The sequence below is a fragment of the Hyposmocoma kahamanoa genome, unplaced genomic scaffold, assembly GCF_003589595.1.
Source record: "Hyposmocoma kahamanoa isolate Upper Pololo Valley unplaced genomic scaffold, ASM358959v1 87, whole genome shotgun sequence".
NCBI lineage: Eukaryota > Metazoa > Arthropoda > Insecta > Lepidoptera > Cosmopterigidae > Hyposmocoma > Hyposmocoma kahamanoa.
This window is the reverse complement of record NW_020654422.1, coordinates 2,544,065-2,566,147: the sequence shown is the minus strand read 5'-3', so window position 1 is coordinate 2,566,147 and position 22,083 is coordinate 2,544,065. Positions and strand designations below refer to the sequence as shown.

The following is a 22,083-nucleotide window of genomic DNA, read 5'->3' as shown; positions in this document are numbered from 1 at the left end:
CTACAGTGATAACACTGTAGTTTTCATAAAAAAAAAGAAAAAACGCCTCCACGGAGTGACTCAAATCCATGGAAATTGTGTCACCTCCATGGCATTAGCAGGCTATTTTTTGAAAAATCGCACCTTATAGATCATTGAGCCAAAACTTTTATCCCGGAAGTTGCAAACTGTCAAAAACTTTCAAGATGGCATTGTGTTTGTTGTCTGTAATTGTTCAGACTAGTGTTGACTGATTTAATAAATTATGGCTGCGTTCAATAAGTTTATGCATGGAGGTGACAATTTTTTCATGCAGAAACGTTATGAAATATTTTTAATCCATTATTTTATTTATGTTGTATATATATTTAGTGTTTTTTAGAAAGTTTATTCTATGTATTATCGTAAAATAATATAGATTGGTTTATTTATTACAGATATTTAGTTTTAATTTGAATCATTGTAAATGGACTTTGCATACGACATGGAAGTGACATTTTCGTCACTTTCTTAATGATGATTTAAATAAATATTTATATTGTGTAAATATAAATAAAATAAAAATAAAAATCTAATATAAACTACTACGATTAATTTTAAATAGGAATTGACTAAGTAATACAAGTATATAATTTTTTAATATATATGCACAAAATAAAATTGCACAAATAAGAATGGTCCAGATACAATGCAACTCTGGAATCTTCTCAGTATTAAACTTCTTCAGTATTAAATTTTTGTTCAGGCCGTCGTAATGCGTTTAGGATAGTTGGTGTTAAGTTTGTTCAATTAATGAGTTTAATTCAAGAAATACGATTATTAATGAGAATGTTAACTTTTGATGGCTGAGTAACTTTACAGAATAAAATTAAATTCGATAATTCATTAAAACATTTACAATTTCATACGACGAAATTTCCTCTATAATACACCCTACAATTTATATGCCTTTATAATAATTCTAAGGCTATTTTTACATACACTAATAAATGATAAACTAAATCTTAGGGATATGGTCATATTATCACATACAACAATAACAAATACGCTTTTAAAGCTGACGAATATTTAGTCTAACTTAAACTTATACTAATTGGCCACTTGACTTTTTTTTATAGGAAATGAAACTATTTTTGCAGCTCTAAGTCGCATATAGGTATATGTTTCTTCAAATAAGCCAACGTTTCGGACCCTTTACAGGGCCCATGTTCACGATTGACATGGGCTCTGTAAAGGGTCCCAATAAAATAGTTTCATTTTATAAAATGTTGTTATTTTAATGTTTCCTAAGTTTATAAAAAAACTTATCTAAAAATTATAATTTTACGATCTTAAAAAAACTGTGTCACGTGTGTGAAAAACATTATTATATACATTTCGTTTACATTACCAAATAGCCTATTACAATCATATATTTATACAAATCACGTATTCAACAGACACATATTCAAACTAACCGCAAGTACACAATCTCAATTCCTAAGCAAATTGAAACAATTGGGTTTCTGTTACATCTTAGCTAGTTATATCTAATATTCATGTAGATGAAAGTGGGGTATTGTCGACAGCATAAACCGTAATTTAACACAAACACGGTTTTCCTGTTTACTACACTAAAAATGTCACGTATCTTGGTGGAAATTTGGATTGATTTAGCGTTTGACACCATGATGGGGATTACGCTATCTTATGACGACATAAGCAAGGCTTACATTGAATGACATATGCAAACAACCAAGACCTCTCAGTTCTCAGTACTTCACACGAAGAGAGTTTCAATAAATTTTGGTTTTAACATCACAACGTATTTTAGGTTTAACTTCACTTGGTTTGAATAAAAAGGGCTTATTACAGTTTAAATTTTCTGAAGAACCATACTGAGCGTAATATCTGACTCGTTTGTTTTTCTATTTAGTAATCCTTTTAATCAAAAATTATGGAGCCTTTGTCGTACACTACAGAATCAAATACTACATTGTATAGTATCTTTCTTAATTCCCAACTCTTTACTGTTCCTCCTTTCTTATCAATCAATTTACTGACTATTATCACCTACAATACTGTACATAGAGATTGTATTAGTCTTAGTGTCCTTACTATATCTGTTCATATTCACATTCGTAGTCATATATTACATGTCACATGTGTTTCTACCTGTTTCTTCATCACTACCTGATAAGATGCTTATATCATCCCGTTTAATAAAATAATCCTAACCAAGTACCCTGCCAGACTACCGTCCTATTCAAATTCATTTTCCCTGTCGAAAGTATAAGATAAGCTTAGTCTCCATCAGTTCATTTAATTCCTAGACAATTTTATCCAGTCCGGTTTTCGCATCGGTCATAGTATGACTACTACACTTACGAAAATTAATGACGACATCTATATGAGTCTGAAAAATCAACAATTGTACTGTTCCAACCACAGATAATATATGTAAGTACAAACACTCCTCAACTTCCATAATGCTTTCGATCGCGATGACTTTGGCCTACTAATGGAAATATACGTTTTCTTAACATATCTCCAGTAATTATTAATTAATTTTGAAGCTAACTTTGTAAACGACGGGCACGAATTAGTTATGAAAATTCTTTGCTAACATACTGCGTTGATATCTCTGCCGGAGTTCCGCAAGGTGGCGTCCTTTCTGCTTTCTTATTTTCTATCTTTATCAACTCCCTCACACTTCTTTCTATCATTTTTGTACTGACAACCTCCAAGTTTTTGTGTTACCTCTTTACGATTACCATTTACCATCGGTGTTACTAATGTTGACCTTTTGGAAATCTATTCTTTGCTGGAGCCAATCTTTTGGTCTAAACGTTAAGCCCTGACACAATGTGTTATTTGCAGCATTTTATTAACATTCAGTTTCAATCGCAATTCCTTGTCACGTGTGGGTTTTGACAGTATCCAAATTCCTTATATGGGTACAGTCAAGAACCGGGGGGTTATTTTTGATCGGTGTCTATTACGTGGGAGTCGCACATTGCCGAGGTTAGCAACTTATTGAGGCATTGCTACATGGATTTGGTAATCAGCCTACTCAATAAATTAGAAAGGCTTCAAAACATGCGTATAAAGATTAAGGTGTTATATTATATATATCCTTCAAAAATTGGCAAAAACAGTCAACAGCGATCGACGACGAAAGTGATAAATGTAGTTTTGCAAATAATATTTACCTTGGAACCTGAATTGGTCATATATACTGTACACAAATGGAGGACTTCACAAAATTCCTTTTACGGACTCGCGTTGACCCACTTCCCATTCACACAGTCACATGCTGCTAACTGATTAATCTAAGTTTTTTACTTAGTCTTTTTATCCGCTACGTGTCTAATTTTGATTGACTAGTATTTCTGGAGGACTCTAAAGACACTTGTCTTCTTGCGTTGTCGGATTGAGCTGGGCGAACTGTAAATTTCATTAAATATTAGTATGGTGATTTACAGCAGACATATATAAAGTGTGTAACTGTTTTCATCTCATTTTTATAAATTGTACTTACCGAATTTTGCAAGCAATATTTTTTCAATGCCGTGTATAGGAGACTCGAAGGTCAAACACAGCAGCATGGCAAGCGTAAATGTCAACATCAAATGTGAAATTGCATTTGCCAACTAGGAAAGAAAACAGATTCCATTAAAAATCATTAAACTAAAATAACTGAACTATATCTATATCGTTTTTACGATATCACGTGATGGAAAGAACAAGTCGTACGCATGGTGGTAAGCGACACGCTTATCCATAACAGTTCATGTACCACTCAAAGCTTTGAATCGCAAAGATCCGAGGGACACTGCCACAGCGCCCGTCATCCTTCAAAACCGAACGCAGTAATGCTCTGATCATTACTTGACGGCAATAATAGATAATGGTGGCAGTACTTTCTTGGCCGAACTCTTTCACAAGAAGCTCCACTGCTACTATCAACCCATTATCGGAAAGAAGGATGGCGACTTTCCATGTATTTTGTGACCCAGTGCTTTCGACGACGTGTAATAAAAAGACCTATCAAGACTTGTGATTCATTATCAAAGCATCAAAAAGCTAATTGAGTACAGCCTGTAGAAGCTGGGGTTATGAAGTTGATATAGGTTATGTTTATAACCTTAGTTCCCAAAGTGGTCCAGTTGGACCCCCTGAGACTCGACGGGGGTCTACGTAAGCGTGACAAAAAAATGGGGGTTCACAATTCGTAAGCGGGGTCTATGAAAATTTATCTGCTTTCGATAGTGAAGAACTAAAATGTTGGCTTGACTTCATCTATCAATGCAGGCAGATAATATTTTAAGAAGCTCTGCGACTGTTACTTGTAAAAACTTGCATATTCCATATTAAGTACGTGTCTTTACTTTTTTGACATCCACTCACAGCACAATCAATTAAATTCTCACTTTTTTTCGGAAATTATTCATTTGTGGTTGGAACTCCGCAATTTGCGTTCCAAATTTCCATAGTTAGATCTAATCTTCACATTTTTTGTCGAGTTTCGGGAATATGGTAGAAATGTATCTGCAGGGGAAATGTATATGAGAGAAAAAAGAAGAGAAAGAAAGACTGGGAACCTCTGGTTTATAACATTGTATTTCGCTTCAGATGTAAGTTCGTAGTAGCAGAAAACAACAAGTTTTCAGCTTGTTCCCAAAAATACTAAAGAACTTGCTGAATATTCCCAAATCTGCCAAACTCTGCCACATTTAAAAGTTATATTAAATGTGTTCATGTTCTCATCATCATCTCATATCATGTTCTGCAGCAATGAAAATGAATAAAAGTTAAATCTGCCCAAATGGCAGAAATCTGCCACAAATTGTCACACTGTTCTCAATATCAATGTGACATTGATAGTGGCAAGAGGCATCTTGTCGAAACGTTCCTTTGCTAACTTTCGTTATCTGTGATTTAAATATTGTCTAAACATTTTTGTCACATTGTGTTTTATTCTTTAACCGACTTCAAAACAAAGATTAGGTTCTCAATTCAACTGTATGTTTTTTATGTATGTATGTTACGCGATAACTCCGGTATTTGTGAAGCAATTTTCATAATTCTTTTTCTTTTGGAAAGAGGGTACCTCCATAGTGGTCCCATTTAATTCTGAAGAAAATCATCCACTTCTAAGGGTGGCTGTTCACGCATGAAGATTCATTTTTACAAATAGTCCATAAATTTTAGTATAATGAGCAATTATTTTAATCGTTGTTTAGGTATTCTTTAATTCAAGCGTTTTTCTCTCTCAATATACTTTGAGTAGTGACCGATTTTTATTATCTCCTGAGTCAAGTCCCGTATAGTGGCGAACTAGGGGATGAATCCGGATTTGCGCACTTTTCGGTAACCGAAAACTCGGTAATTATATGTAATTCCACGTACTTTTGAGGTCGGTTTTTTTAGTACTCTGTACTGAGATTATGACTTTATGCCATTACTGTTTAAGTGATTATTTAATTAGGTATTTTATAGCTATAATGTTTTATGTGTGTACTTTAAAATACCCAATACTTTACTTAGGTAAATAATCATGCTTAACATGAAACGTACGTACAAGAAGGTTACCTAAATAATAGTCGAACTGAATCAATGTGTTCTTACTTCTATTCTAAAATACATTGTTTTGCAATTTCTGTATTCCCGACTTCTAAACACACACAAAAAATATATTAATAAATGGCCATAAACTTTAACGCAAAATTATACTAACAAAGTACATGAACCAATCTTCATTGATTTTATAATTATTGGATCAGCTTTCGTCATCCTTCTTTGGACATTGTTCACCAAGAAAACTGCTTCAGACATTACGTTAAGTAAACGGATTTAATTTCAACTCTAGGCCTCTGTTGGTACGATGGGCAACGGTCTGAACCGCTCACATAAACAAGTTCAATGCAGTTTACGTTGACCATTCAAAGGTCGTTCACCTTTTTTATCATTGTAAAAGCTTCATGGCGTGCCACTTGACACGTCAAGTGGAATACGGATTCAAAAACAGACGCGTACGAGTCCATAGTTGGAACCTTGACATTGTATTCTCGGAGCTAGGCTTTTGCTACTACCTTATCAACCCATTCACTCTCAAAATATCTGAATACGTACCACAGTGAAGAACGTGACGTGCAGCGGATGTCTCAGTTGTCCAACGTAGTACAATTCCACAATACCGTTTACTAAGTACGCACAGTATGTAAGTCTCGATAACGGCACTAAAAATTTCCATGTCAGGAGTTTTGTGAAAAGACCTGAAAACATGTCCCGCTATTACTATAAGGTAGATTCAGATGACAGAATGGCATATTTCGGTGTCAGAAACCAGCAACCTCTATTACTTGTTGAACCCAAGTAGTCAGTTTCACAGTTGTTTATGGTAGGTCCTAATGTGCATAGTATAGTTTCATTGCTATATGTTTGTTCTCCGACAAATATAACTTTGGCAAGACAGGAATGGATGAAAATATTACTTGGAAATGGGTGCACGAAAGAAGTCTCTCGTAAGCACGAATCGTCCATTTCTTTCTTATACACCTGCTGCACCTTGGGCAACAATCGCTGAATCCTTTCATCATAATGGCTAAAATTTCTAAATAATCATGCTACATCCTTAACTACGCTTTAAAATAATCAAATCTCTATTGAAAGTACGGACAACGGCACATCAGACTACACATTTTTGTTCGAAAATCGCCTCCATTGCAATGGAACAAGATACGTCATTGTAGCTTGATGTGCTAGCGTGTGTACATTATTTTAAGATTTGTTGATTTGTTTGGCGAGGACTACTCTTCGTCCGCACCCCAGTTTTAAAATTACACTCTAGTATCGGACTGACAAGTAACACGGTGCAAAATCATTAGTTATAAAAAATGTGTAGAAACTATCTAAAATGACAATAATTTATATAAAATGATTTTTATGTAAAAAGAGTTTTATACAAAATGATCTTTTGAAACGTGAATGAATATATAACAAACGAGAATTACATATAATAAATATTAAATGGAGTTGTAACAAGTGTATTTATTCAAATTTGTCCAAGTACAGCTATATTCAATAAGCGGTATATCCACTAAAATTACTTTTTTTTTCATTGTAAATGAGGCGCAACCTCAAAATACTCGTACATACCTCCATTACCAGTAACACAGGCAATTATCAGCCAACCGTTAGCGATACCCCACGTGAGCTTATGCAATGAAATGTACGCAGCAGCCTCTATGGTATTGTACTGATACCACTCCTGATAGAACAAACTGATGGAGAAAGTCGTCACTGTGCCCAACACTATGCTCGTAGTCCAGCCGAAGACTTTCATTAACTTGGAAAGTTGGTAGCTGAAAATAAATAATACTTTTCTCATTACTTCTTCTTACATGCTTCTCAAAGCAGAAATAGCACCGCGCTTTGTTCAGTGATACATGAGAAATTCCAGTAGCTTAAGACAGCTATAGAGCTATCTTAAGCTCATATATAATTAAGCTAATATATATATATATATATATATCAACATAATATTATATTTTTCATTAACTCACTAACCAGAATAATATTGAAGATTTATTTAAACTAAAGAAGAATGTTAAACTGATCGTCTTTATTTGCTCACTTTACACTATTCTTGTTCTTCCACTATTTCTAGTTCCTGCTATCTTCCACCAAATTACAACTTTTATAAAGAAAATTTTCCTATAGAAAGAAATCGTAATTAAATACAAGAAAATACTCACTTTTCAGTCTGTATCCTATGTAAAATATACCCCGTAAGAAGTCCCATGAAGTAAGGCGTCATTTTCATATGAGTCCTTATATAAGCTTCCTTAAAGTAATAATTAGACACGATGTCTGTAAATTCCCTGAAAACGAAATAAAATCTGATTAACGCTTTGTTAATATGACATAATAATTGTGTCAAGTTTGAATAATAAATCACTTCATTGGAATGCCCGTATAGAATCACTCGCAAACTGGTCAGAAAAGCATTATATCCATGCAATTACAACGAGAACGATGGACAAAAAGTTGTTCAAGTTAATGAAACAAAATTTTTGGGCATTACTCTTGGTAGTCATTTGAACTCGAAGACGCATATCAATAACTTAAATACTAAACTTAGTAAATACGTATATGTTTTTTAAAAAAACTGACAAGAATAACATCACAAAAAACTGTTCTTTGCGCTTATCACGCTTATGTAGCCTCTAGTTTGCGATGTGGATAGTAATCCATTTAGAGTAGGAACTCTGGGGAAATGCTGCTGCAACACATTATGCCACTATTTAAAACCCAGAAGAAATGTATCAGGGCCATGTTTGGTGTGGGTCAACAAGAGAGTTGTGTACCTTACATTAGGAAACTAAAGATATTAATTAACCCTACCAACGATGTATATTTACGAGGCCTCTGTCTATGTCAAACAAAATCTAAGCAACTTTAATATAGTCAAAACTAGATATCTTAGAAAAAAATTTAACTATTGTATGCATTGACTTACAATTATATGGACGTCGGGTCCGCGCTAAAAAGTGTCCGAACTTATAGGGCGTTAAAATCGTATACAGAGCGTCATTCACGCTTTAGTCTTCGTTTGTTTCTTCTGACAGCGAAGCAAGCAAAATTAGACAGTACTGCGATGACATTACAATTTAAATTCAACGTTTTAGCTTTTTCATATTCCTTTACATGTCACTACATTTAAATAGGTTGACTTGAGACATTTTTTTCGTGCTTTTTGTATTAGACCCGTCGTCCATTTATTTGTAAGTCAATGATTGTATGTTATATTTTTGACTTCCTATTTTCCGGTTAAATTCCATTTGTTGTTGTTTGTTTATGATATTGTATTAATTTAACTTTAATGCAAGCTACATTAAAAATGAAAAAAGAGTGGTGTAACATTTTCGCATGCTAAGATTATGGTGAAATGTACGGTCTAATATAATATACTATAAGACCTGTAATGTTAATTACAATAGTCAGCGAATAAATATCTTGTATTCTTGTAAAAAAAACATCGTCGTTTCGCTTTCGCTGACGCTCCCGTTTTTGACGCTTATTACATTGACATACAGCTTTTCCTGACCGTAATGCGATTCCGTGTCGATTCCCCCACAAGGGGGTGAAGAACACAATCAAACCACAAAACTATTCTCTGGAAATACTATGCCACTGAAGTAAGAGAGAGAGACGTGATTTGAATTATTCATATTAGGTAAATTAAGTAATGCATGAAAATGTGTTTCTTGCAAGTAAATTTTTAATAAAAGAAAATATATGTTTAAGGAAAAATCTCATTCCTGGAACTTGGTTTGAACACTCTTCACAGCAAAAAATGGAACATGTTTTTACGTTATTAAAAAAATATCTCTTAAAGAGCGTAAAACGTGGTATGAAAGTTTGTACAAATTTCCCCAGCGTTTTAGTAATACACAAAAAGATATGAATAAATAATGTTCAGAGCAAAAATCCAACACTCATTTCTAAATTACCATCAAAAAACGGAAAATCCTATACCTAGGTCAAAGGTTTTTGCGTTAGTTATACTACCCTTCTTCTCAGAACTAACGCAAATGCATTTTGGTAACTTTCGAAATTGGCACTTGAAGCTTTTCTTTTTGCTGAACAACAAAACTACTAAATAAGATATAAAAAAACGCTTACAGGGGTTTGTAGATCTGATTTTGCTGATTCCAGATATTGCACTGTTAATAGGATAGTGTATTAACTCAAAAAGCGTATTTTTTTCTGAATCGACGAATAACAAATCACTCACTGTGAAAGATTATTTAAATTTATATATAGATTATAGTTTATTACGGACGTCCGAGAAATTTCCTACTTGCCAAATACGTGTTTATAAATAAAAGGGTAAATAATTTATATTTTTGGGTAAGGGCTGTTTTGTCCAGAACTACCTCACAATAAGTTTATCTCATTTAGAGTTAAGTAAATATATTTTAATTGTTTCTCATAACATTCTAACGACGGTTGTATTGACGTGTAGAGATCCCAATTTTACGTTCACATATTTTGAGTTACAATACTATTGTAATAGCAGTGCGAAATGTTAATAAGACAATTTCGCTTAAAATGTCGATTACGTTAGTTCTGATAAGGAGCGCAGTACAAACTGAAATGAAATTATGTTTTTCGGCTCTAAATCACGTATATTTATTTTTCAAACTTAAATAGGATTAAACGGAATCGTAATGTCATCTTACAAACTTCATATCGAAATACAAAGGTTTTGTCGAAATCGAATAAAAAATCAGCTAAAACTGTGTCGAAACCGTTTAACGTGAAACGTTAAATTTTTGTTGAATTGATATTCAATTGTTTTTTATGTGAAATTACTCCACTAGTTTGTTACAATTACACACAAATATGTACATTGGTTTACTAACAAATGGACATCGGGTTCGCGCTAAAAAGTGTCCGCACCTATAGGGCGTTAAAATCGCATACAAAGCGTCAATCGCGCAACAGTCTTCGTTTGTTCAACTGACAGCGCGGTTGTCAATCATGCAGTATCATATAATAATAACTTGTAAAAATTACTGCAGTAAAGTGTAAAAACTGGATTCTGTATCATATTTTCACTAAACAAATATATTGTGTTATCATAGTTATCATTTAAAAGTGTTATTTTGCATAGTTGTATAGTATTTAATTTATATATAAATAAACGTAAATATAAATTACAAAAGCAAACAAAATAATCAAATAGCTAACTGTCCTTTTTCTACACATTGCATGCGCAAAAGATGGAAAGAGACCCATTACGTCAATTTCAAGAAGCTTATATAAACTTCTTGGTCATTTTGAATTATTCGAACCATAAGCAATTGAAATATTTGGAACAAAGAAACTATAGAGTCGTCTTGATTTTAATCTTATATTTTAGAATGACTTATCTAATGTTAGCAATAACTAACAAAATATTGTTGTACTCGTTTTGCGACTAGGGATTACCTATCAGAAGTCATAAAATACATTTGCCGGAAATAACGTTAGCTCTAATTTTCATAATGTCAAATGTGTTTATACATAAAAGATAATTTTGGCTTTGTGAGAAGCATCAAAATTACTTGAAAACGTAACTGTTTTATTATAAATCGGTTTTCGGAATTACGGATATTTGAGTTTACGTTTAGTTGGAATATCGGTACATTTCTTATAGTACACGCTTATTTTCACATTTGTAATATTTGTATGTATGTATCTGCCCAGCTCTTTATTATTTCTTGAAGTGAATTTGTACAAAATTTGACATAATAATATACATAAAAATTAATTGATGTATACAATAAAGGCTGCTCCATTACTGTTGTGTTCTAGTAATTTTCAGTCGAAGCTAAATATGGTGCATTTTGTTAAGCTTCCAATATAAGCTGAATATGGTGTTTTGGGCCCTTTAAATTGTTGCAAGCTAAATTAGGCAGTACTACAATGACGTTACAATTTAAATTAAATGTTTTAGTTTTTTATATTTCGTTACATGTCACTACGTTTGCATAGGTTAACTTCGGACATTTTTCGTGGTTTTTGTATTAGACCCGACGTCCATTTGTTGGAAGGTCAATAATTATGAATTATTTATAGTGAAAAGTTTACATTAACCGATCTCTATCCCTACGATCTCTTTCTTTCTTTACGTTATAGTCTTTATATTATCATGGTACAGCTCTACAGCCGAATGCTATCCGTATGTTTCTTTCTGACCTTTAAAAATATCGAATTCGAATTTTGAAAGAATATAAGAACGGTCAGTAAACAACTTAACATACAACAACATAACAACTTTTATTTTTATTTGTCTTAACATATCATTAAATAAAATAGGCGATAATTATAAACAACGCAATATTTTAATTTGCTATTTTGAATGATACATACTGCATAATATATCTATAATTAAGTAGTAGATATCTCCCAAAGAACAAATTGGTATATGTAATTAGCACATCGGCAAAAAAAAAACTAATAAATAAAAGAAACAGATTAGGTATCATGCAGAAGTGCTTATAACCAGTAGGTACCATTACCTACTAGTTGGATGCAATGTAAAAAAGAAGAATAGGATGATAGTGGTGTCACTTTTTTTTATAATATCAAGTGACGGGACGAACAAGTCGTACGCCTGATTGTAAGCTGCACGCTTGTCCATAACAGTTGCATTGCCACTAGACCTTTAAATCGCAAAGATCTAAGTGGCACTGCCACTTACTTTGCCTAATACCACCTGGAACCAAATGAGAATCTGGACGCATTAATCTCACACCTCCAGTTTAATGAGCAGAGACCAATGCCAAGTATTGCCAAGCAATAAAAGTCCTTAATGTAGATTACTCAGAGCAATTATGCATCAAATGAAAAACGATTTGTTTAGTCTTTTCTTTTTTATCAAAAATAAAATACATGTGACACTTACTTAGCAAAGAACAAAATGGTGGCATCCAATCGGTCCTTATAAGTGATGATGGAAGGAATCAATAGAGACACAAACAATCCTAGCCCAAGAAGCGTAGGACCCAATTTTCTCCACCGCCAAAGACTGTAAATGAAAACTGGCGCTATGAAGAACAGCTGCGTGTCCACTGAGAGGTACCACGATTGGAACATACACTGCAAATTAAGAACGTATCAGTTAATAGAATACAAGTACAACATCATTAGCTTGACATTTAAGAGTCGAAGCTACCTTAGCTCGAATTTAAATTTTTCCCGTACTACCGTAACACTGTTCATTTTGCTAGGATCAGGCGGCAGGAACACTGGCTTTATTACAAATTTTATCTACACACATATCATAAACTCTCTATAATGTGTTCAAAAATCGCAAATTACGACCAGCATAAAGGTAAACTGTTTCGTTACAACAAATTTCTTATCTGTGAAAATGTTATTATTGCTTCATAATAACATCGAATTCGATGTTATTATTACATTCAAATTTCGAACATCTCTGAAAAACAAAACAATTTTATTGGACCTCAATTCTAATATCAGTCGAGATGAAGTTTTATTCGAAATGAAATGTCGACAGCAAACAATTTAGACAATGTACTTGATTGTACATAAAAAAGCTGGTAATAAATAAAAAAATATTAAAACATATAAATGTAATTAATTATGAATTATTAGTTAATTATGTTGTTACATTTGGAAATTAAGTTCTAACCAACATAACGTTCGTGACAATCGCCTCGTAATAACCTAAAATCAATACAGCGCCATTATTTCAGAATCTAAAACTTTCTGAAAGTAATTTATCCTTGACATGTATATCGATTAAAAGTCTACCTGAATTGAAGTTGTATAAAACTCACCAATTTATCAGTATTGACATAATTGTTGATGTACAGTATATTCGTCCACCATGACTCCTGACACCTTTCTTGTTCCAAAAGCATTCTATTCTCCCACAGAGGACCTTCTCCGATCTTTGGTAGCCATGTCATATAGAACAATATCACAATCATGTAGGCGGGTGTTAACCTAAAAGAAGAATAGAGCAATAATTATTCTAAATGCATATAATCATCGTCATTTTTCTAGAGAGGTAGGTAAGCATAGAGCTCGACATATTTCCTATGCCGCCTCCAATCGCATGAATTCTTTCAAATATGCTCAACAGTTCCGGGTACTTCGCATTTTGCCTTAATAAAAACATCCTCTTTTCTAGTTTTTTTTTTAGAAAATGTGACAGGACTAACAAGCCGTGCGCCTCGAGGTAAGCGACACGCCTGTTCATGACAGTTGCAGTGCCGATCTGAGGAGCATTGACACCGCGCCCTTCACCCTAAGAGATACATTGACAAGTGTCAAGTGCCTGTAATTTCACCAGCACCCTTACCCTTCAAAACCGGGACACAGTAATGCTTACATTACTGCTTGGTGGCAGAAATAGATAGATAACCTAGCAGTACTTCCCTGGACAAATTCTTTCACAAAGAGGTCTACTACTAAATTCTTTATACTAATTGTAAGCACCATCGAGTTCTTAGGGTGCGTACAAATCTGGCGAATGCGAAAGGCAGTTCCATTGGCATTGGTTTTATTCTTCCGTGGTCCTAGACAAGAAATTTCTAAATGTATTCAAGTGTCGGTATTTCGGGAATTGTCGTAAGATTTGATTTTGTTATTTTCGTCCACTATGAAAGCCACAAAACAACATTTGAATAGCAATAGAGCTCCCTGTGAAAGAGTTCGTCCAGGGAAGTGCTGCCACCTTACCTATTTCTGCCGGCAAGCATTAATATGAGCATTACTGCATTTCGATGTTGAGGGGTAAGAGTGCTGATGAAATTACAGGGACATGGGACTTGTCGACTTGTATCTCAAAGTGACAAGCGCAGTGGTAGTGTACTTCAGATCTTTGAGATTTGAAGCTCGACAGGGGTGTCGTTTAACATCAGACACACGACTTGTTCATCCCATCATTTAGTAACATAAAAAAAAACGTAGTATATAATACCTTACCTTATATATCTAAAAAGTAAAATAGGAATGACATTAAGTTTTCCTCGTCGTTTATCCAGCTCGATGAGAAGCAGACGGCAAAAAAGGAACGCGCTCAACATTAAGAATGTATCAACCAAGAGAGCGTTGTTCAGCATGAACGCATTTGCTGGATCTCGTACCAACTGTAAATTGATAAATCGCTTTTTTACAGTAATATAGAATAAACGTATCAGCGATGTAACAGGCATATACGAAAGCACGAACGGACCAGTAAGGATCATTTTCTTTGACATTTAACCACATATTCTAATTTCCACTGTACAAACCACTGCTGAGCACTGGTAAAGAGTCAACCCTCCCCTCTTTAGCGCGGGAACCCGGTGGAAACCAGGGCGGCCGTAATAGTGAATATCCCATAGTGCCCACAACACCTGGCCAAGAGGGTAAGCCTAGGAGGTTTTAATGGGTATGACCTCCAACCTGGAGGTTTAGTCCCACACAAACCTCGAGCCTCACCGGCTATAAAGTATTTCTTCCACGTAAACAATAAAAAAGGGTCACGCCTTCCAAATTTTGTAAACTTTCTTTGACACGTGCAGGTTTCACCACAACGTTTTCATCGTTAGCGAGAGATTTGTTTACGAAACATTCAACTTGGAAATTAAAGTCAGATTAATAACACCGCGTAGATTCGAACCGGCATTCTCTTAATTGACAAGCAACACCTCTTCAACTAGACTACCACCGCACAATGTTTAATTAACTAATAAATTACGGGAAGCAACATCTTGCAGTGTAGAGACCACATATCAATCTCTACGTGTTTTGACGCTTATGGCAGGTGGATTTACATTCAAATGACGTGCGTGTGTCTAAAATAATTGGAGGCGCATTGTTTAACTAAACATGAGATCAAGAAGATTTACATTTATCTAATAACACACAATACAATCAAATCAGTTATAAAAATATTTGGGTTTTTTTTTAATATTATCATGATTAGTATGGTGTTTTAGTACCATGACAATCATATATTTTTTGTGAAAATACTTCACAGATAGAACAGACAGACATAAATATTCCTTCGATCTACTAAAGAAGATTGTTATATTTTTTATAAAAAATACAGTCGAATTGAGAACCTCCTTTCTTGAAGACGGTTAAAAATAACATAGGAATACATCTTACCCGATCCCAAGCTTCAGCATCCATAACCGGTCCACTGCCTATAAATAGACAAGCATGTCCTGCAATAATAAAGACCATGGCCAATGTTTTGATCCCTGTGACACATTCCAGTCCTAAAGAATTGTTCTGTCTAGTTGAAAGAATCTTCTTCAGATTATTGATAACAGAGAAAGATATAACCAAGTCGTGAATAACAGAGCTCTTGTTGTTTCCACGACGCAGGGAATAGGCTTCATAAATGGTGCTGAATAGGAGAATTGCCATGAATGATAGGATGAGAGATCTGTAACCAAAAAAATATCTTGAGAACTCTTAGCACCTTTATGATAACTGAATTGGGTAAAATAATATATAGCATTAAGATGAATCAGTACTGTTATTTTAAAGACATTGTCAAATCCAAATCTTCAAACCAAATTCAAATATTTATTCACCAAGACCACACAGTACACTGCCTTTAGATAGGTCAATTACAAAAAATACAAATTTAAAATATTGCCATGACTATACAATATACAAACTACCTACGGTTGAAATTTGGTCGTAAAGGACAATTTCCCTTATGACAAAATGACCCTTACGACATTTCAAATTTCCACGGTCGCATCATGATTTTTGAAGAAAATGAACTTTCATTTCAATTTCTTCTATAAATCTTTTTTTAATGCAGTCATTGAGATTACTGTATTATTTATATTTAAGTCCTGTTTTAAGGTTTTTATTAGCCTCCTGCGTACTCAGAGACTTTTTTTTAGAATATTTTATGAAACTTTCAGGGATTGTTGTTAATATTTTAAAAAGTATGGGAAAATATTGAAAAAAATTTTTTTTCGGGAAAACCGGATTTTTACTATGTCCTATATGTAGGACAACGGCACTATATTAAGACGTCCTTTTAAAATTTTGAACGGTTTTAAGTGGACTAATTAAATTAAAGTAATACTTGAATAAAATATTATTTATTTAAAATAAAAAAAAAACACAAAATGTACCTTTTAAATATAAACTTAAAAACAAATAAAAAATAAATATTTCTTTTGAAAAAACAATATATTACTTCTATCATTTAGATTTTATTCTATTATTTTATTCTATTATTTATTCTAATTAAATTTTTATTGAATTGATATTCTATTATTTTGTGTGAAATTACTCCACTAGTTTGTTTGTTTAACTGCCTCTGTGGCCGAACGGTTACCATGCCGGACTGCCACGCGTAGGTCCCAGGTTCGATTCCCGGGTCGGGAGAAATATTTGTATGGCCTACATTTATTTCTCTCGTGAGTTTGGGTGTAATTTGTGGTTGTCTATGTATGTGTCCATGGCACCCGCGACACAGGGTTTCCCTAGTTCGGGGCTATGTTGAGTGTGTGTGTTATTATTATTATATATACATATAGCGTCTGGCACGGTATGCAAGAAGACGTCGATTCGAATCCTATCGGATCGAAGGGATTTTTTTCTGAGAGGATTTTCTGAGTGTTCGATCTTTGTATTCATTGACTTACAAATAAATGGACGACGGGTCTAATACAAAAACCACGAAAAAAATGTCCCAAGTCAACCTATTCGAAATTTAAATTGTAATGTCATCGCAGTATCGCGCTGTCAGTAGAACAAATGAAGACTAAAGCGGAGTTTGGCGCACTGTATACGATTTTAGCGCCTTACAAGTGCGGACACTTTCTAGCGCGGACCCGACGTCCATATAATTGTAAGTCAATGTTTGTATTAATAATTATAACAAACTAGTGGAGTAATTTCACAAAAAATAATTGAATATCAATTCAATAAAAATTTAATTAATACAGTGAATAGCGACATCTCTCGCCAGGACTGGTAGCTGTAAAGGTACTAACTGAGTGATAAATCTGTCATAGATTTCTCATAGATGGCGCTACGACTAAAAAGTCGTTGTAAGACCAAGTACAAAGACACGACACAAGCACATAGAAAAATTCGTGAGCTCCGTTGGTTCGTTCCGTGGCTTAGTTGGTATAGCGTAAGTTGTGAGAAGCGTGGCCACAGCGTCTTTCACCTTAGGACTCAACATTGACAAGTCCCATGTGCCTGGCTTTACCCTTAAAAACTGGAACGCAGTAATGCTGAATTTGTAATTAGTCTGGAATTATACAAAAGTCCGTATTTGCCGTTACTGTCCACGATTTTGTGCAGAAATGGGCTAAAACCGGTACGCAGTAATACTCATGTTATAACTTGGCGGCAGAAATAGGTGGCTGTACTACCCTGGGCGAATTGTTTCACAAAAAACTCTACTGCTAAAAATATATTTTGTAATTATTAATACAAAGATCGAACACTCAGAAAAAAATCCTTCGATCCGGTCGGACTCGAACCGACGTCTTCTAGCATACCGTGCCAGACGCTGTACCTACTAAGGCACGGAACGAACCAGTAGACCTCACAAATTTTTCTATGTGTTTGTTGTCGTTTTTTATTTGGTTTTATTTTGTTTTATTTTATTTCGGTTTTTTTCGTTTTATTTGGTTTTTCAACGACTTTTTTGGCGTAGCGCCATTTATGAGAAATTTAGATCTAAATTTCTATAAAAGATAATTGATAATTTCTAATACAAAATAATTAAATATGAATTAAGTAAAAATTTAAATATATTTTCTGTTCAAAATGAAGCTGTGACAACCGCTATTATACAATGCACAATGGGAGGTGAGCGAGCCAAGAAGCTCCGATACCTATCTGGTTAAATGGGAGAGTGCTGTACGTGCACCAGGGGGCGCTCATCCAAGGCACAAGCCTTTTGAGAACCGGATCAAGTCTTGTGTTGACGGACTGATTGGGGTCAGGATCAAATTGATAAGGTCCCTGAGCAAGTTTACTTGTACATGTAATAGTGCCCCTTCCATATAACCAAAAGGTTGGTATAGGATGGGGCACTAAAATCAAAAGGCTTTGTAGAAGATATGGGACTGTTCAAAATAAACACCATTGCTCTTGATAACTCAACAACCAAATTACATTTCTCGAAGTCATGATCATCATACGAAACCCAGTTGATTCAAACTTGTTCAGGTACTTCTGATCCAAAAATGTGCTTATCAGAAGTATCAAAAGATACACTCGTGCGATCGAACAACGGAGCGATCACACCTACCGGCAACTTTGGACATATAATGATTGATTGCATATGAGAAGATCCCCTCTTTCATTATTACTCCGCCGCCGTATCGCTCAGGCGTAAATAATTTAGTGATACCGATCCATTTTCTCTCGTTCCACAAATACGATTTTCGAATAACGTACCTCCGGCTTATTTTCGGTTTTTGTTATGCACACGGTTTGATCCCTTTAGAGTAAGTCTGTTGATAAAGAATATTTTTAAAATGCTTAAAGCAAATGCTTATTTATGGTTCTATAAATAAAGACTGCAATCGCTATAAAGGGCGTTGAGGAAATGGCGTCATTACCATAGCTTTTGTAAGACTGGGGCTTATCAAATAGTCATTTGAATTGGTGCGTGAAATAAAGCGATTGAATAATCGCGGTACGATTTTGTGTACATGTTTTCTGATTTTGAATAAAGTCGTCTTTTCATCATCGTCACCCTATTATACGTCCCACTACTTGGCACGGGTTAAGACTGAGAGAAAGCTAGAGGAGTCCAAGAAGAGGGTTTGAGTCATAGTCCACCACGTTGTTGGACGAATGCGGGTTGGTGACTTCACACATTTTCAAAAATTTTGAAACTTCCTCGACATAGGTTTCATTATAAAGTTTCTATCACCGTTAACAATAGGTATTGCTACTACCATGGCTTGACGACCTCGGTGGCCCAACGGTTGCACTATGGGCGCTTGATGAAGAATTTCCAAGGTGTAACACTCGCGAAAACCTATGAACTCGATGAAAATGTATTTTGTTTAACGCCGATTTGTTCCAATAAAAGTTGAATAAAACTGTCGACGTAGAAAGATGCTTATTTAATTGCTGCTTTATCTCTAATTCTTAGTTATTTACGTCACTATTTTAACGGATTTAAAAAAGAAGAGGTTCTCCAGTTGGCTATTTTTTTTTGTGTGTATGTTACGCGAAAACATTTACGACCCGAATCGATGATTCTTGTTTTGTTAGGACGGGAGGTACTTTAATACTATAATCTCATTAAAATATGAAAAATATATTCCACCTCTAAGTGCATCCGATTCGTATTTGTTCCGAATCCGAGACTATACAAATCTAGAAAAGTTGGACCCATTTCGGATGTCGTTCATGCACTAAGTCTGAAGTTCGAATCCGATACGAATATCGCTAGTGCACCTAGAGATAAAATGAGGGAACAATATATGGATCATGTGACATTCCTCGAATTCAGAACTGATACGAATCGGATATAGTGCGCTAATGCCTTAAGGGTGGCAAAATAGAGGTTGAGCCCGGTTTACTGAATTTCACCCACTTTCCATTAACTGATTCCAATAAAACTTGGCAATTATATGTAATTCCAATAAAAAACAGATAAGCAAACTTATGAGGTCGTCTCTTTTATATAAAAAAAATATAATTATGTATTCTAATTTTTTCGTGTTCCGCTAAATGCGCTGGTGAGTGTATATGTATTATATTATACTCATACTTACAAATATCCCACATCCAAATTAGTAACTGTAAGCGGTCGTCTCGTATAACAATCTTTTTCGGTTACGAGTACTCCGGTAGGGATTGCATTTCCCACAGTGTTGGCCAACACGTCACTGACGAAAGTCTCAACTGCCTCGGCATTGCAGGCACTGGGCACACAAACCGCCCAGCGAAGGGTTTCTCCTCTGCCAGTTCGAACCTGGAATAACCATAACCTTGTAAATGTTGAAGAATTTAAAAAGATGGATGCAGTACTTTGTGTCACTGAGACGAAAGCGACGGTTTTACTGGCCCGAACGTTTGTAATTGCATTTACGCCCGTGTGGCGCACAACGTTTGTCCTCGCTTACGAGGACATAGCAGTAGAGCACCTCGTAAAAGAGTTCGTGCAGAGAAGTACTGCCGCCGAGATAAGAGTACTGGTGAAGAGTACGTCTCAGGGTGACGGGCGCAGTTGGCAGTGCCCTTCAGTCTTTTGCGATTTAGAGCAAAAAGTGGCACTGCAACTGCAATGGACAGACGTGTCGCGTATTGAAATGAATTATAGCTATTTGTAACCCGAAATATTAAGTTTTATTTAGTTAAAAACTAGACATAGTTTGAGTGACATTAAAGTATGATCTGTATTTCTTATAAATACACTATATGGCACTTATCACTTTCTCTCCGGCGACGTTCTGCAGACGTAGTCATTCAGGTGAGCGGGGGGATGGCACTGCCTAGCGGAGCGTCGCAGCTGAGTGTTCTCCGGGGACGGTTCCGTCGGGCTTTCATTGGCACTAGGTTGTTCCTGAACTTCTTCCCATTCCTCCTCATCTTCGTTATCTATTTCCGGGAGTCTGATTCCACCTGGGGCTAAATGGCGGTTTGCCACTATCGCTTCTCTCCCATTAAGGAACCAGACACGTGAGTTTTGCGGGTTCGCTTCTAGCAGCTCTACATCCTCCACAATGGGATCGTACTTGCTCTTTCTGTGGTGGTTCTTAAGCAAGACTTGTCCAGGGTTAGTTACCATGAAGGCAAAGATTGTTTGGGCACAGAAACAGCGTTAATGAATGTGCTAGTAGATGATTGTTGGTAATATTCGTTGTTAGTCTGCGCCATTTTGAGTGAGCGAGCCTGCCGGTGTGCATCATCAAGGCTTAAAGAAGTATTTTCCAGAAGTCTCTGGCGTATGGCAGCTGATGACGGACCTGCTACAAATGCGTCTCTCACATATTCACTCTCGTTTTGCTGAGCAGACACGGTTTTGAAAGAGCAGTCTTTTGCTAGTAATTTACGCTCTTGAATGTACTTGTCAATCGTTTCACCTGGCTGTTGTTGTCTTTTAATGAGTTTGTACCGTGAATAAACTTCATTTGATGGTTTAACAAAGAGCGAATCTAGTTTCGCAATTGCACTATCATATTTCACGTCACATATGTAGCAGTAAACGTTTGGAGATAGATGGTTTACTAACAGTTGGTATTTCGTATCGTCGGTCGCTGCAAGCTTTGTCGCCCGTCTGCACAGCCGAGAGAAAGGTTTGGAATGTTTTCTTCCTGTGTATCCAGGTAATGGCATTGTCGATGTTTGAAGACGGAAGTACTTATCCATTTAACTAAATAAATTGAAATGAATGAGAGTTATTTGTAACCCGAAATATTAGGCTTTATTTAGTAAAAACTAGACATCGTTTAAGTGACATTAACGTATGATGTGTATTTCTTGTACACTATATGGCACTTATCACAATCAGGAGCACGGAAAAACAGGAAAATTACATGTATATATATTATATTATATATATATATATATATACATATATCTGCAACAAGCACAAAGAAA

At 35.1% G+C, this 22,083-nt stretch overlaps 1 protein-coding gene across 1 annotated transcript in view; it reads right to left on the bottom strand.

The window, feature by feature from the left end:
* Window positions 1-584: 584 nt before the first annotated feature.
* Window positions 585-22,083, bottom strand: part of LOC113235299 (nose resistant to fluoxetine protein 6-like) — a 71,349-nt gene continuing 49,850 nt past the window's right edge. Inside the window, exons 3-12 of the mRNA XM_026470959.1 lie at window positions 20,256-20,455; window positions 15,640-15,922; window positions 14,470-14,633; window positions 13,317-13,485; window positions 12,419-12,612; window positions 7,719-7,844; window positions 7,120-7,325; window positions 6,094-6,236; window positions 3,500-3,611; window positions 585-3,405 (exon numbers count right to left, since the gene is read on the bottom strand). Coding sequence (XP_026326744.1) covers window positions 3,320-3,405; window positions 3,500-3,611; window positions 6,094-6,236; window positions 7,120-7,325; window positions 7,719-7,844; window positions 12,419-12,612; window positions 13,317-13,485; window positions 14,470-14,633; window positions 15,640-15,922; window positions 20,256-20,455 — 1,683 coding nt within the window. The 3' untranslated portion in view covers window positions 585-3,319. The remainder of the gene's footprint in view (window positions 3,406-3,499; window positions 3,612-6,093; window positions 6,237-7,119; window positions 7,326-7,718; window positions 7,845-12,418; window positions 12,613-13,316; window positions 13,486-14,469; window positions 14,634-15,639; window positions 15,923-20,255; window positions 20,456-22,083) is intronic.